We start from the raw sequence: 17,026 nt of genomic DNA, 5'->3' as shown, positions 1-17,026 counted from the left end.
AGAATTTCTTATCATCATTGGCCTAGCTCCTCCATGAGCCTACCTCTCATGCTGGAGTCCCTTAAAACCTTTCTGTATAGACTGGTACATATTTAAATCTGGTATCATAAAAACAGTCATTTTGCTAATGAACATCTCAGACAAATAGGTGACATCCTACATGCAAGTCTAGGGTTTGCCACATCCATCGGCATATTGGTCAGAATTTCAGGCAATAGTGAGCAAAATGTTTGTGAAAGCATCATGCAGGGGCAAGACACAAGGTGGAATGCACTGAGTTGACAAGGAAGGTCACGCTAGGGCTGTCAATGTCAACTCCACGTCAGGGGGAAATAGAGGGTGGGGAGGGCTTTCACCAAGTAAGAGCAATTGATGGTCAGTAAAATCTAGCCTAATTCTAATATTTTTTCATCAAGGATAGGTAATATAGGATTATATAGGTTATATAATGCTGGCACTAACATTTCAGTGAGATCATTCAGTAGACTGTGTTGCCTCTGCGGAAACATTGGGTGTGCAGTCACTTCTTTCAAATCAATAATGTTAACAAAATAATACTCAGCCAAATAGCAATCAACCCGAGATTAATTCATCAGTATATTCCAGAATGATCTGATGTAGCTCTGAAATTCCCCTGCATTTATGCTGTGTGCCCGCATATATATATATATAAAAAACAGGGCTCCACTGAGCACTCTCTCATCAACCAGCAAGTTGCAAGTTGAGCAGAGCAATCTCCCTCTTTTGGACAACTTTTATATTTTACTATTTTCTTCTTTTTCCCATCTCTTTTCTCTTTTATACATTATCTGTTTAATTCCGAATGTGTCTGTGTATTCATATTTGGGTATTTACTAAGATTTAATCAATGTCTGCTATTGTCCACTATTTTTTGTTAGACTGTGATGGTGAGTGGTGTGATTTTCTCACACACGTTTATGCATTACTCTAAGTTTCACTTATTCTTTGTGAATTATTAATTAGTATTTTTTATTTGTAAGGTACCAATAAGTCCCACCTATGCCCCCTTACTCCTCTTGGCTCATCCGTCAACCCTATTGTTCTGAGTTCAAGTGAGGACTTTCACCTAAATCTGACTACAACCCTGTGCCATGTCTCACTGATTACAGTCCTACTAGTCCTGTTACATCTTCTCACTTTAATCATTAGATTTAATCTAGTCAGCCCCAGCCGGGGCCTAGCTGCCTCTTACTTTATTAAAATTTTATATTAATTTATAACCCTGGTTTGAGTGTGTTTTATTTTAACTTTCAATTGGTAACATGCTAGCCCCAAAAACTATCTCACCTCCTTTTTGGTCTTGGGTCTCAGTCAGGCTGCAGTTGTTGCTGTCTTATCAATTTGGGGATGCCCCTTGCCCATGGACCAAGTGGGCATTGAGTTGCATAGTACACCAAAACTAATACAGAGCAATGCCCTCATGCAGTTCTTTCTGATGTCCCAACAAGTTCCACCCCAGTTCTTTTAAAGGAGACCCTTATTAGTGGTAATGGTGCTTTTGCAAACCATGAGACAGTGCAGTGCTTTGGGGTTTGCCTTGGGTCATGGCATTCATGTGGATGTTACTTTACCACTTACCACCTTAATACCATCATGATAATGTGCCCTAAGACACTGCAAAAATTGTTCAAGAATCATTTAAGGAACATAACTGATAGAATTTTCTTTTGGGTTGACTTTGGGGAAGAAGTCAGATTTGCGCTGCTGATGCTAGCTCTTAGCAGATATCAGGGAAGAAGAATGCAAAAAGAACCACATAGAGTCAGGGTCCGAGTAGCAATGTTCTTCCAAGTTTATTGAGATAGACCAGGAGTATTTATACAAAGCAAAGCTGTGGTCAAAGGTATAACAAGGACTTCAACAATGGGCATCGAAGGTGTCAACAGAGGGGGTGGCAGGTGGTCTCTACTGGTGGGCTAACAACAAAAGGCAATGTGCATGGTTAACAAAGGGCATTAAGAATGGACAATAAAGGTGTCAACAGAGGTGGTGGCAGATGTCTCTACAGGAGTGCTGATGACGGAGTCTCGACAAATTCTATATACAAACAAAACAAAGAATTCCATGGTTTTAAACAAAGGATATTGTGGTCATACGATACAGTCATAGATTGAGATAGATTGAATCACAAAATCAGCACAGAGTGTGCCAAGATATATACAAAATATGGTTATCTAAATTACAGAAAAAGAAGAAGAAGAAGAAGAAACTGTCAGCAAGTGTCTGTGTTCGGCACACATTCATCAAAACAGAACAGGAAGAATTTCTAGGATAAAATAAAGTATATCACAGTCATAAGATGAGGTCATAAACAAATAGTATCACACAGTCAGCCAAGGGCCAGAGTCAGCCAAGGACAGAGCGTGCTGAGATATACACAGAATATATCAGTCACCAAATTCTCTGGATCTGAATCCAATCAAACATCTTTGGGATCAATGGATCATTGGAAGCCCCGTCTTGCAACTTACAGGACTGCTGCACCTTGGTGCCAGGTACCAGAACACACTCTCAGAGGTCTTATGGAGTCCATGCCTCGATGGATCAGAGCTGGTTGGTGAACCTATACAATATTACGCAAGTGGTTAGCATGTAATAGCTGATCAGTACAACACATATTAATGTTTGCAAATACTTCAGCATAACACCCATATGTGGTTCTTCCCCAGTTGTTACCACAAAGTTTAAAGCACACAAATGTATAGGATATCTCTTGTGCAGTAGTGTTACAATTTCCATTCACTAGAAATAAGGCTTCCAAACCTGTTTCAGCATGACACATTCTCTGAGTGCATGGTTTACCAAGGCTGAACAGGAAGAATTAGAGTGGAATGAAGCCCTCACCTCAACACTACTGAACACCTATGGAATGAATTGCACCACAGGCCTCCTTGCCCATTATATGTATGCCAAGGCAGTGAGAGTAGCTAAAAGCTGTACTCTACAACAAGAAACTACAACAGCAAATTTCAGCCAATGACTCCGTCTCGAAAGGGAAAGGGCTCAGGCAGATCAAGGTTCAAGGTTTTCTTTATTGTCAGTACCACCATATGTGCAGACATACAGAGGAATCGAAATACCGTTTCTCTTCTCTCATCAGTATTAACATTGTACTTACAGATTTGTGACGGTACCAGTAGTATACTTATAATAAATAGATATAAATAAACCAGTGAAAAGTTAATTGAACTTCTGAATGGATATATATCTGAGTAAGTGTAAACAGTGAATTCTATTAATATACAAATATATTCAAGGTGCAAATAAGCTGAAGATAGATGTAAACATGAACATAAACATGAAGATAAATGTAAACTTCACAGAAAGTTAGGTAGAAAAACAGCATGTACAATATGTACAATATGTACAATAACATCAGTATGAGTAAGACTGCAGGTGTAAAGTGCAGAACTGTGAGATTGAAATAGTTTGTGCATGTATGCTAAAACATGTAATGTAAGAACAAGTGTTTGTAAACAGTCCAGTTTGTATAGAATTTTGTCGACAGTATCACAAATTACAATCCTAAAGCCCCCAATTCTGCCAATGACTTTCGTCTGGCCAACAGCCTGAATGAGTTCTACAATCACATTGAAAGTCAGTGGAACAGTCCTGTCACCAACACCCCCTACAACAACAGCCATCAACATCAATTCCAGCCCATTAGCCTCACCTCCCCCACCACAGCAATGGCCCTCCTCCCCCACCTCAAGAACAACCTCAACAATGACTCTCTCCATCCTAGAGAGAGTCTTCAAGAAGCAGAACCCACACAAAGCAACCAGACCTGTCTCTCCATCCACCTTGAAGTACAGTGCAAAGGTGTATTCACAGACACCTTTAACATTTCACTAGAGATATGCCATCTACCAGCCTGCTTCAAGACTTTCACCATCACTCCCATCCCCCAAATACCCAGGATTGCATGACTACAGACCTGTTGTTCTGACATCTGTGGTAGTTAAGTCCTTTGACTACCTCAGATCCATCACAGACCCTCTTCTGTATGCTCTGTTGTTTGCCTACAAAGCAAACTAGTCTGTAGATGATTTCACCTGGCCCTCTACTTCATCCTCCAGCACGTGACTCCCCAGGAACCTATGCTAGGATCCATCCATCCATCCATTCATCCTATACCTGCTTTATTCCTAATTAGGGTCACGGGGATCTATTTAGCCTATCCCAGGGCAAAAGGCAGGGGTACACCCTGACAGATCACCAGTCCATATAGATAGACAACCACACACACTCACTCCCATGGGCAATTTAGAATTACCAAACAACCTAATGTAGGTGTTTTTGGACTGTGGGAGGAAACCAGAGTACCCAGAATAAACTGGAGTTTACCCATGCAGTCACAGGGAGAACATGCAAACTCCACATGGAAAGGCTAAGTGTGCCTGATTCCCCATGTAGGTGGATCATAGACTTCATGACTGAAAGAAAGCAGCATGTGAGACTGTTTCTGTCTCCCGGACCATCAATACTTGTTCCCCTCAAGGCTGTGTTCTCTTTCCTCTAACTCATCTCCCTGTACACCAACAGCTGCACCTCTGGTCATCAGTCTGTCAAACTAAAGTTTGCAAACTACAACACTGTCACTGGGCTCATCTCTGATGCCTACAGGACAGAGAATGACCATCTGGTCAATTGGTGCAGTCAGAACAACCTGGAGCTTAATACTTTGAAAATAGTCAAGATGGTTGTACACTTTAGGAAGAACCCAGCACCACCTACACCTATAATCCTATGTGACTCCCCAGTCAATACTGTGGACTCCTTGCATTTCCTGGGAACCATCATCACCCAGGAACTCAAGTGGGTGACAGTGGGGACTCTGCTAGATCCCTGAAGGTGTGCTGTGGTATCTGGCACCAAGATGTTAGCAGCAGATCCTTTAAGTCCTGTAAGTTTTGAGGTGGGGCCTCCATAGTTTGGACTTGTTTGTCCAGCACATCACACAGATGCTTGAATGGATTGAGATCTGGGGAATTTGAAGGCCAAGGGTGCATAAGGGTGTACATGGTCTGCCACATTGCTTTAGTAGGTGGTATGTGTCAAGGTAACATCCATGTGGATGGCAGGACCTAAGGTTTCCCAGCAGAACATTGCCCAGAGCATGACACTGCCTTTGCTGTCTTGCTTTCTGTAGATGTAAAAGAAGATACGATTCATCAGATCAGGCCACCTTCTTCCATTGCTCCAGGGTCCAGTTCTGATGCTCATGTGCCCATTATTGGCACTGTTGATGGTGCACAGGGGTCAGCATGGGCACCCTGACTGGTCTGCAGCTATGCAGCCCCATATGCTGCAAACTGTGATACACTGTGTGTTCTGACAAATTTCTATCAAAACCAGAATAAACTTCTTCAGCAATCTGGGCAACAGTAGCTCGTCTGTTGGCTCGGACCATTCGGGCCAGCCTTTCTCTCCACATGCATTAATGAACCTTGACCTCCCAAGGTCAGAAGTGGAGACATTTGAGTCCCTCAAGAAGAAGGAATGGGCTTGCATAGACGCATCAATCATCTTGGTCACCAGAGGTTTGGAGGATCCATCCTCTTTAGTGTAAAGAATGAAGAGATCTGTGAGAGACTCGGGATGGAAATGTCAGGCATGTCTAGGAACCTCTAGACCATGAGTGAAATATCAGCTAGGAACACAAGGGTAATTAGGAACTATAGAATATGGGCCCAAAATTGTAAGTGTGAGAAAGGAACCAACTAACAAGGGGGGGGGGCTAAGGGCATACGGTATATTGCAGATTCATAAAAATACTGCTAACACTAGGAACATATTAAAACAGCTAGAAAATATCAAAAGGGCTAGATAAACAGACTTTAAACCAGAAATCTAAAACAAAGAGAATTTTTACTCACTCATGTTCAAAGAAGCCTCAGAGCAAAATAAAGAAGAACTAGGAAGCTCTAGGCTTCTCAAGATGGTGATGGAGCAAGTGAGTTAAAAGATAATAGAAAAATTTTAGACAGTACTACTATAAGTGGAAAAAACCCAAAGCCTCTGGAAATAATGGGAACTTACATAACCAGAATACGTATGTAGAATTGTGATTGTATGTAAGCAAAGGCGTTAACATGTGATTGTGTGATTGGACTGATAAGGGCTGATAAGAGGAACATACATGAAATGTATATAAGGATACTATAACCTGTGGAATCTCAGTGCAAGTCGCATGTTTATGGCACTTGTGCTCCTGGAACCAGCTGGTTTGTTTGCTATCTTGTTTGACTGGCAATAAAACAAACTCATCCAAATTCAGTCTTCATGAATCTGGCTGATTATTTGTACTAAATCTCACAGAGACTTTTTGATTTATTTTTATTAGATCTTTAAGCTAGTTTAGGTCAGTGTAGGGCAAAGAAGAAGAAACAGCAAAGGGGTCAGATATCCAAAAACATTTGCCAATATGTGTATAAAAGACATGAACCTGAAATTTACATGTTTATTTCTTTTTTAAATTGCATCAATCTGTACATTAGGGTGTTTAACGTCTTAAAATTGCATTCCAGTAAGCACATAAAATAGACATTTGGGACATAGCATAAATACTGAACCTGAACATTTTTAACAAAAGTTTGGTTTTGTTTTTCCTGAACACTCTTTAGTCATCATTCAAGTAACCTGGAAACACAAACATAACAACTTTCATTTTAGAAATATCACTAAACACTGTGAATAAAGCATAGGATCTTCACACATATTTACAATTTAAATCATGGAATAAAGGAATAACTTACATTCTGCTAAAGACATCAACACCTAAGAGCATCCCTGTTCACTTACATTAAAAGTACATAACTTTAAGTACCTGAATATCAAAGTTATAACATCACACAAACTTTTTCATAAGATTTATCTTTAAAGAGAGCTGTATTTAAACAATACTACATGACAAAAAAACCAATATAAATAATTCACTAAAAGATCTGGAAGTATTACATTTAAATTTCACACATTAACAAGGAACTGAACAGTCCTGATTCCTGATCTATAAAATATAAAATTCACCTGCACAGTAGAGCTTCGCTTAGTGAATTTCTACAGCAACGTATTTATTAACCTGCTTGTTTATTGCATATTACTAATCACAATGTTCGAAAGTAATTCAACTGTCCCAGCCATAAAAGAAAGAAAACCCGTTTTCACAGGTCAAACCACACCCAGCACTATTATTTGCACATAATATGCACAATTATTGCCATAATTAGATGATATGCACATGATACTGACATCAGAGACACCTTATACTGTATACTGTGAAGCTAAATCCTGAATGAGATGAGTGCAAGTGTAAATTTAAGGATAATAATGTGGAAAATGTATACAGGAAAATGGCCTTGTAGCTCTACTACAAACCTCAGACAGCAAACATGTCCTGGCTGATCTAATCCTGAACGATAACGGAATGATTTGTAAATAAATTCTTTAATTTGTTTTCACTAATGCTCGTTTTATCTTCGGTTGGTATGCAGCATCAGGACAGGACCCAATCTGCTGTCAATCATGTCACAGATTACAACACAATCTGTATAAAGTTCTTCTCGTTACACATAATGTTGTCTGATAGATTGTTATCGCTCAGAGTAAAAGTCAGTGTGGTAAGCCTTAAAAAAAAACAAATTACCAAAATGTCAGACCTGTCTTGACTCAGGGAAGGGAAGGATTCACTTGAATGCCCAAACCGGTGGGAGTTTGTAAGGTGTGAGCAATCTGACATACCAGAAATGAAAACAAAAAGATAGCAACATTGCTAATTTCACATCAGCGTAAGGGATTCTTTATCTATTTATCAGGTAAGTTATTGCATTTGCGATATGATAATTGCATCAATTATTAACTTGACTTTTGAATTTAAAGTTTATTATTGATCAGAACAAACGGGACGAATGCAGTGATGTAACAATCCAACATGCAAAACTGGAGATGTTAATGGAGGTCTAGTGTTTATGGGCAACACTCTAGACCAGGAGTGTCCAATCTTATCCACAAATGGCCAGGTTTTCATTCCAAATGAGCAGGAGCCACACCTGAGACTACTGAAAGCCAAGATCAGTTGAGTAAGCAGCAGGAATCAGGTGTGGCTCCTGCCTGACTGGAATGAAAACCTGCACCCACACCGGCCCTTTCTAGATAAGATTGGACAGCTTTGCACTAGACCAAGGGTTCTCAAACCTTTTTTTAGCATGTCCACACATAATCCAATGATTCAAATATTAGTCTCCATATGTACAATACTATTTTTCCTATTAATTGGAGCATTTTATTCCTGAACGTTCCCATGACAGCGACCAGCTAATGCCACTAATAAAGGAACTCAATTATAAATACTCTAACTTTGATTCTGATTTCCACCACTTTGTCAAAAAAACCTCTCTGAAACTATTTTGAGAACAACTGCTCTGGACCATCTCAGCCACAGTTGTCAGTCTTCATGTTTGCGTGCCAACCTGCAGAAAGTCCAGTGGTGCTCTACAGTGTTCTCATTGGCCCTCTCGCTCATGTGATGCACACGTGTATTCCTGATGGTGAAACCCTGCTTAGAGATATATTCCACAAGGTGCATCCTAAGTGCCACCTCCTGCTGGTAGTCACAAGGTCCAAATGTGAAAGATACCTGAAAATCGCGAGTGTCCATCATGTGTTTGTTCCAGCGTGTAAAGTTGTTGGAGATGCCTTCCAGCAAAGTGTGCACTTTGGTGGTTATGGTGACTTGCGTGATAATGACAGCTACCGGATTTGAGTACTTGGATAACTTCCGAATACTGGAAAGTTCCACCACCTCCTCGAATGTGTCCTGTGGATAGAGTGGTTTCGTGTCACTTAAACACTGGATTAGTGGCTCTATCTGATAGAAATCCGCTTCTTTACGCAGAAGTTCTGTCTCTTTGAAGTCATACGGCAGAGTCAGCTTGGAAGTTCTTAGAAAATTCAGGATGTAGAGGAACAGTGGGCCGTCACGGTCTATGAAATAGTTTCCCTGGGCATCCCGTGCTGTTGGAAAATCACCACGGAACATGGCACCCAGCATGGAGTCTGGATAACGCTGAAGTGTAGACAAAGAGGTGGTGTATAAATGGCCACCAACATTTAAGGTGACTGGATCTGCCATCTACAACATAAAGTTACAGGTATTAGTAACTAAAATTATGCTGAAACATTATGCTGTTAGTTTTTCTGTCATATGTTTGGAATAGTATGTCAAGTTATAATTTTGAACATCTTTCTCTAGTCATCAGAGGAGCTTCATCAGATCGACTGTTATTACACTTGTGACATCATAAAACTCAATCAGTCAATTGCTTCATCCTAGTCAGAGTCATGTATACCTCAAACACTAGGTATGAGGTAGGAATTGTAAGAAACTACAGACTGCCTCAACCCAGATTCGACTCCACAGTACACATCTGAAAGAGCTCATTCCCAAAAAGGCTTACATATCATATAGAAATATGTTTAATTCAACTCAGTTTATCTGTATGGTATTTTACACAGGCTTACCAAACATTTAGAACACTTAATCCAATCAATTATTAGTGCAGCAAGGCATCAAGAACCATCACTGAACAAGGGGTATACGTGACCATGATTACCATTTAGTATCGCCCGACCATTTGGGTGCTAACACCTAGAACAACACCTAGCCAAGGTGTGCGTGAACGTGATGACCATTTAAGGACATCCGGCTAGACGACAGTGTCCCCCGGCCATTTGGGGGATACTCAGTTCTTACATTAATTTACATTTAAATTGAAACTCATTTAAATTACACACGGGAAACACTGTATAAAATGTTTGAGCAGGAGGTGTCCTGCGTTCTTTTTGACTCAAAACCCAAAGTACTTTATGTATTTTGTCACTGCGACACTGCACTAAAACGTCTTCTTCATTAAGATCTTCGACACCCTCATCATTTTATTTTTCTCACAGAATCTAGTCTAGGTGGAACACCAGTCCACTGCAGGGCACCATGCACATTTACACCTAGGAGAGAGTTAGTGTAGCCAACCCACTTACCAGCATGTTTTTGTGAAGTAGAAAAACAGAGCTTGAAAAAAAATAAGGGGAGAACATGCAAAATTCCACACATAACCTCACCTCAGGAACAAACTGGGTGGGTAGCAATGTTACCTGCTACACTGCCATAATGCACTTTATAAACCTTATTTAAACAACACTAAAGAACGGAAGAATTTGTTAAACAGATCTCTTGAAGCTTCCCCATCGATTTGTTTTAAGTCCCAAAGTCAATACAATAGATATATATATAATGGTAAGGTCAATGAATTTGTTTGAGGTTTGATATCAAAAGATGGATATGCGACCAGGATTTCAGCTTATATTTCCTGGTAATTATATCTAGATGTAACATAAAACATAGAAGCTTTTGAATCAGACCACCCAATATAGGAAAAATGTATAGGAAAAGATAACGGTAATGTACGTCAAGTAAATTACTTTACAAGGAAAGAAAAGTAAATTTGGTTGTGCATTGCATCAAGCCTGCAAACTTGTTGATCGTGATACCTTCACCCTTCCCTTTGGAAGTTGTTGCTTTTTTTTCTTCTTCACAGCTCTCACAAAAATTGTTTTTACTTGTTGGCTTCAGGACTTTCCAAATTGTTGTACTGGCTATGCCCACTGTTTGTGCAATGCCTCTGATTGTTTTCCCTCTTTTCTCAGCTTCAAAATGGCTTCTCCTCTAAACAACTCTCTGATCTTCATGTTGGCTTATCCTTTTTACCGTCAAACGCAGTATTTACAAGTGAAACTGAAGGCTAAAACTAAGAGTAGATGTTCAGAGCTATTCACTGTTTAAACAATCAATCTAACAGGATACACATGGATAAAAAGAAACAGCTGTCAGTCCAATATCTGTTCCAGTATTTTTGCTTGCCAATAATTAGGTGGTCTGCTACCAAAATGTACCACGTTCTATGTCATCTACATATAAATAATTTAGTTAGGAAATAATATTTGCTAAATTAAATAGCATGTGTTTCGACAAAAAAAAACAGAATATTGCAGTATGACAACAGACACAAAAACCTGAACCCTGAACTCAATCTGAGCTCATGCTACACCACCACACTGCAATATATCATTTATAGTAGGAAAGCACTTGTATGAAAGGTTGCGAAAGTTATAAAATCTCATAGAAATGGAAAATGTGAAAAATCTGTATGTACATTTTAATGTTATAGTCATGTTTGCCTGTGCATCCTACAAGGAAATAGGCAAAAACAATTGCGTAGATTCTAAGCCAGTGAAAAGGTGATTCATAGTACTATTTATGAATCAACAACACTGATAAAAATAGCTGTGCTGTGCTATTTTTGCTTTGCTTCAAGCATGCAGCAAGTCCACCTACGCATATAAGCTGCAAGTGACTGGTACACAGAAGAAGGAAAACAAGCTTATGATATCAAGTGTTTGCCATAAAAGTAATAGCAGATGTGATTATTAATCATTAGCAGATTTCCAAACCAACCATGTATCCCAAGCCTCCATTCTCCATTTGCAGCACTTCTCGGCTCCTTTCCAAACGAGCAGATGAACAGACTCTGTGTGGACTTGTACTTTGATGTGATGAACAGCTGTGACAAAAGAAAAAAACAGGAAACGGCAGTTGTGTTGAGGGTTAGTTTAATCTAAAACTGAGAAATCATGACGTATGTACAAGATGCATAAGCCTCAAAAAGCTAAACCTATATGCGCCGGGTCCTGAGTTCCTATTAGTGATTAGTGAACTAATGTAAAGTGGATTCAGTAAAGTGGGTGTGGCCTCGGCTAGTCAGTCCCAGTGAAGAAGACACGGTCTCCCATTTCTCCAAGCTAACACTTTTTTGATTGCAACTGATCTAAAATTGCACTGAATACTGTATTATAATGCACCCAATTATAATGTGTTAGCAGTTCTTAAGGCCTTGACAGACAAAGGACATAGCCACATGCTGACATGTTAGTCACTGAACAGATGGGTTTAATTTGTTTATATATTCAGTGACTTTATGATCTTATTTATAATATACACAAATACACTATATTGCTAAAAGTTTTGGGACACCCCTCCAAATCATTGAATTCAGGTGTTGGTTTTCAGGGGTTGGGCTCAGCCCCTTAGTTCCAGTGAAAGGAACTCTTAATGCTTCAGCTTCATACCAAAACATATTGGACAAACTCCCAACTTTGTGGGAACAGTATGGGGATGACCCCTTCCTGTTCCAGCATGACTGCACACCAGTACACAAAGCAAGGGCTCTCCGCTCTAAAAGGTGTTCTATCGGATTGAGTTCAGGACTCTGGGCAGGCCAGTCAAGTTCTCGCTCATCCGTGTCTTTATAGACCTTGGAACAAACTGTTCCCACAAAGTTGGGAGCATGAAATTGTCCAAAATGTCTTGGTATGCTAAAGCATTAAGAGTTCCTTTCACTGGAACTAAGGGGCCGAGCCCAACCCCTGAAAAACAACACCTGAATTCAATGATTTGGAGGGGTGTCCCAAAACTTTTGGCAGTATACTGTATCTTGCCCTTGATCAGCAATGAATATTAATTTTCAGTTTTCATTTAATACCCATTGAAACTGAAAATATTAACAGCAAAATGTTGACACTAAAAAGAATCAGCTTCTCAGACCGACAATATAAACAATGCATAATAAAATCCTGTATGTACGTAGAGATTTGGAACAATTGGAATTCAGTGGATGCACTCGCCACCAGGAGGAAGTAGGACTTGAATCACATCTCTGCAATTTTTCAATTTCCCAGATGAAATGACTGGTTGGAATTTGAAACCCATGCTCATTCCCCATCTGCTGAGGCAATATGGTGATCTGGAACTCGAAGCTGATGGACATATGGCATTGCACTGGGACAATTTCTCTGACATCTTTGTATCCTTTATGCCATGGCAGCATACCTAAACAAATGTAGCATTAAATTGGATTGCAAATGTAGCATCGGATTGTCCAGGTTTTAGATTCATTTTAGACTTATAGTTAATTATGGAAACAGTATCGACAGAGATATTGTTATGTAAAATGGGTTGGAAGGACATCACAGAATGGCAAAAGGACCCCATCAAAGAAAGTTAGGGTTTGGAATAGGGTTTAATTTTCTGGCATAAACATTTGAGATTATTTGGCATAATGAGTTTTGTAGACATTCTTTCATTGCCTCTCAAAAGTACACCTAAATGCTAATTCAATGAAGGGTTTCAATTAAGTGCTGCTTCTGTTTTAACTAAAGCTCATATAGAATGTTAATTGTCATTATAGGGACTCTTAATACCACAGTCAATTGTAAAGCTATATACTGCTCCTAAATATCACAGCCTATCTGATTAGGACGTTGCCTCTCAGCATTTCTTCCACCATGGCCATTCAAAATCAGTCTTCTCAGACCAGTTCCTGAAGTAAGCAGGATTATATCCAGAATATATACAGAATAATGCTTCTAAATGCATCTCTGCCATCTGACTCAAAGAAATCATGAGATATGATGCAGTAACCATGCTTTGCATAGAACAAGCCACAAGAACATGAGGCTGATTGTCAACGATATGAGTCGATTTTAATATTAGATATTAATTTAGCTAATATGAGACACGTTTGATTACAATCTAAATAAATGTGGTTAAAATTTAAAAGGACAGTGGAACCATCCTTTAAAAAATTCTACATGAAAAATGTCTTTACATTTTGCTAGTATTTACTCTCCCACTCTAATCATAATAGATTAACAACACTACACAATGTATGTGCCCCTTCCCTTCTGTTATTCCCTAGGACCACAGCCCCTTCCTAAACAGCAGCTTTATCACCTTTATCCAAGACTCTCATATTCATCCCAACACTCATCCTCACTTAACCCCATTCTGCTTCACACACCCCAACCCCCTCGGATTCATGCCAACCCTCTCTTGTCAACCTCAACTCTCTTCACACATACCCCCCCCACATACCTCTCACATATCCCATCCCTCTTCATTCATCCCAACTCCCTCCCTCATTCATGCAAATCTCCTCCCCTTGTCATCCCAATTGCTCACGTACGCCCACAATCTGTTACCCCTGCACCACAGGCTACTGTGATCTCAATCTGTCAGAATCCCAAATAGAAAAAAAAGTCAGGCATATGTCACTCCTACAGTCTACATCCTGGGCTCACTATAGCAACTCTCATGTCTGCAGGTTATTGATCTCATTCAAGACCTACTCTCACCACCCTGAAACTCAATAGAACTGCATTTTCATCAATTGACCAACCAGCTAAACTAAGCTTGCTCTTTACCCACTGTGGCTGTGGGAGTGGAGTGTGATTGAGCGCTGGCTGTGTCATGGAGAAAAACTGTAATAAGCGATATGTGTATGATTTCCAGCTGTCTATTTATGTTCTTTTTTGCTCCTTAGCAGGGTGTCAATACCATGAATGACTGGGCTAGCTGTATCTGCTCTGACCTTAGCTAAACATCGGGATGCCGCAAATGTATTTATTTAATGTGTGGGCTTAAGAGCTCTGAAAGGCATAAAGTAGAAAAGTATCTGTTATTAAAATGAACAGCTCTGCTGCCATTTGCATCCCATGTCCCCTCCATCCTTATTCCCCACTCCAGCAACAAAGGTTGTCACATACACACACAAACACTGAAGAGAACTGTTAAAGAACGGTTAAAGCTCTACTGATCCCAATTTTCATCTCAGCCTTAACCCTTCCCAAGGTGTCTGGCTCCCAGCTCTGTGGGGTTTTTTTCTTAGCCTGTGTTTTGCCTCAGGCTTGCTCACTAGGGGTTTGGCTCTACAGTTGCCTCTCTGGGATAATTCAGTTATTCAAGTATAAAATAACAAAAGTTACTCTTCATCCTTCCACAGCAAAGTCGACTGTTTTTTTCCCCCTTTAAAATCACTTCATTAGCCTTTTGTTACCCAGGGGTTTCAATTCAATTCAAGAAGCCTTATTGTCATTTCAACCACATGTAGCTGACGCAGTACATAGTGAAATGAAACAACGTTTCTCCAGGACCTGGTGCTACATAAACATACAACATAAAGATCAAAATACGAAAAAAAAGAAACAACAATACAGAGCTAGGACCAAGGTTTATGTCCTAGCCACATAAAGTGCAAAGACAATACAGTGCAAAAACATTAGGTACAGAAAGAAAAAGACAACACAAGAACAAGACACTTAGTGCCGAAAGAAAAAAGAACGTGTAGTGAAACGTAAAAAAATTAAATGGAATAAAAATGAAATGATGTACAGAGTAGCAGCGGTTGAGGTAGCACAAATAGAAATAGGCATAGACATAAATATAAACATAGCAGCATAATGAAATAATAACAGGGTTTGAGGTAGTGCGATAAATAGTGAACAATATAAGTTATGTGTGTGTGTGTGTGTGTCCACACAGGTGAAAGAGAGTGTGTGTGTGTGTGTGTGAGAGAGAGAGAGTTTTGTACAGTTCAGTCCTGGGTGTTGAGGAGCCTGATGGCTTGAGGAAATAAACTGTTCTGTTTTCACCTAACGCATCTTTGCTGCCTTTTTGGTGTCTTAAACAAACAGGTGAGCATTCATTCATCAATCATTCTAATACACAAATAATTGATATATCATTCACGTTGTCATTAAGGGTGCTCAATATTATGGCTGCAATATGTTCCTCTCTGGGGTCTCACAGTCCCTAGAATTACCCCAGGGTGCAAAACGGAATCTCCCCAGAACTCCCTGCCCAGATTTATAGTTTAAAGTTATAGCTTTTATACTGTTTTATTAAAGAAATCGTTTTGGTAAGGGTTCAAATCTGTTAAATCAGGTGTTTCAGGACCAGGGTTGGGTGAGTTAAACTATGCATTGTGTCAAATGACTTCATTTGTATTTGATACAGTAATTCAGATCATCTAGCATTGGGTCTCTCTTGCTATTGACCACCACAAAATAGCTCAGTCCCAAGGCTCGCGCCAAAGTAAACAGTGCTGACGCGTCTGTGCGTCAGCCAACAGAGAATTGTTTTTATTTATTTTCGAGAATTAAATCGTTTCTGTCAGCTTTAGGAAGACAAAGTAGAAACATTTAAAAAAATCGCGGCTTTCAGCGCACATTCAGAGCCGTGCAATTCATCGCTAAACTCTACAAATGAATGCGTGAATAATGTAATTATTGATGATTCATATCCACATATCAATCTCCCCCACAAACACGCCTCGTGCGCACCTGTAACGCGTATCAATGCGTTTTTGACGGATAATTAAAAGTCCCAGGCCACGCAACCTTATTGTACTGAAGCTATAAAGTTCCAGTGCTGTTAGGTTAACACACACTCGCTAGTATCCTTATAATGTAATAGATTTTGAACGTTCTACGCAGAACGCAATGGGAACAAGACGCAACCTGGAAAACAAGTAGTGTATCGCGATCATCCCGCACGCGCGTCTATGCGCGCGCACAACAAATCAGGGCGCACAATGATCATCACGTGACAAAACGCACAACAGTTTTCTTTTTTTACGCCCAAAAAAATAACCAAAAACGCTAGCCAACCTGGAGTATAGCGAAGCCGGATCCTGCGATTTTCGGTGAAAATTGATTTTTGAAGGCTAGGGGTTAATTCCAAATGGCTCCTTACTCCCTATATAGGTGTGCTTCGTAGTGCATGGAATAATGCTCATGCACCCTCCATGTAGTGACCTGCATGTATATTTGAGACGTGGCCCTGCCTGGTTGTGCGTAAACTCCGCCTTACTATGGCGCATATAAATATGGCCGCGTAATAGCCTTAATGAGGCCAAATATATATATATATATATATATATATATATATATATATATATATATATATATGTGGAAAAAATAAGAGACCACTGCAAAATAATCAGTTTCTTATGTTTTTTTTTTCTTACAGGTACATGTATTGGTGAGATGAACAGTTTTGTTTCATTTTTTGTGAACTGCTGACAATATTTCTCCTAAATTCCAAAATATAACTATT

General features: G+C 39.7%; 1 protein-coding gene across 2 annotated transcripts; it reads right to left on the bottom strand.

Annotated features, from left to right (window-relative positions):
* Window positions 1-2,590: 2,590 nt before the first annotated feature.
* kctd6a (potassium channel tetramerization domain containing 6a) lies at window positions 2,591-16,716 on the bottom strand. Of its 2 annotated transcripts, XM_058373995.1 has the most exons (3): window positions 16,579-16,716; window positions 11,531-11,636; window positions 2,592-9,151 (listed from the first exon to the last, which is right to left on the bottom strand). In XM_058373995.1, exons 2-3 carry the CDS (start codon window positions 11,555-11,557, stop codon window positions 8,465-8,467), a joined length of 714 nt encoding a protein of 237 aa, XP_058229978.1. In that variant the 5' UTR covers window positions 11,558-11,636; window positions 16,579-16,716; the 3' UTR covers window positions 2,592-8,464. The 2 variants fall into 2 exon arrangements, with proteins under 2 accessions (XP_058229979.1, XP_058229978.1); XM_058373996.1 differs by lacking the exon at window positions 11,531-11,636 and having other exon boundaries at window positions 2,591-9,151; window positions 16,579-16,687.
* Between the last annotated feature and the right edge of the window lie 310 nt (window positions 16,717-17,026).

The sequence above is a fragment of the Hemibagrus wyckioides genome, linkage group LG21, assembly GCF_019097595.1.
Source record: "Hemibagrus wyckioides isolate EC202008001 linkage group LG21, SWU_Hwy_1.0, whole genome shotgun sequence".
NCBI lineage: Eukaryota > Metazoa > Chordata > Actinopteri > Siluriformes > Bagridae > Hemibagrus > Hemibagrus wyckioides.
This window is presented reverse-complemented; position numbering and strand designations above follow the sequence as displayed.

Excerpts from the sequence above, each read along its gene's own strand:
- kctd6a (XM_058373995.1), bottom strand. The coding sequence starts at position 11,557 with ATGGAGAATGGAGGCTTGGGATACATG. Across the intron at positions 9,152-11,530 it reads ATGGAGGCTTGGGATACATG|ATGGCAGATCCAGTCACCTT; the intron begins GTTGGTTTGGAA and ends TTTATGTTGTAG.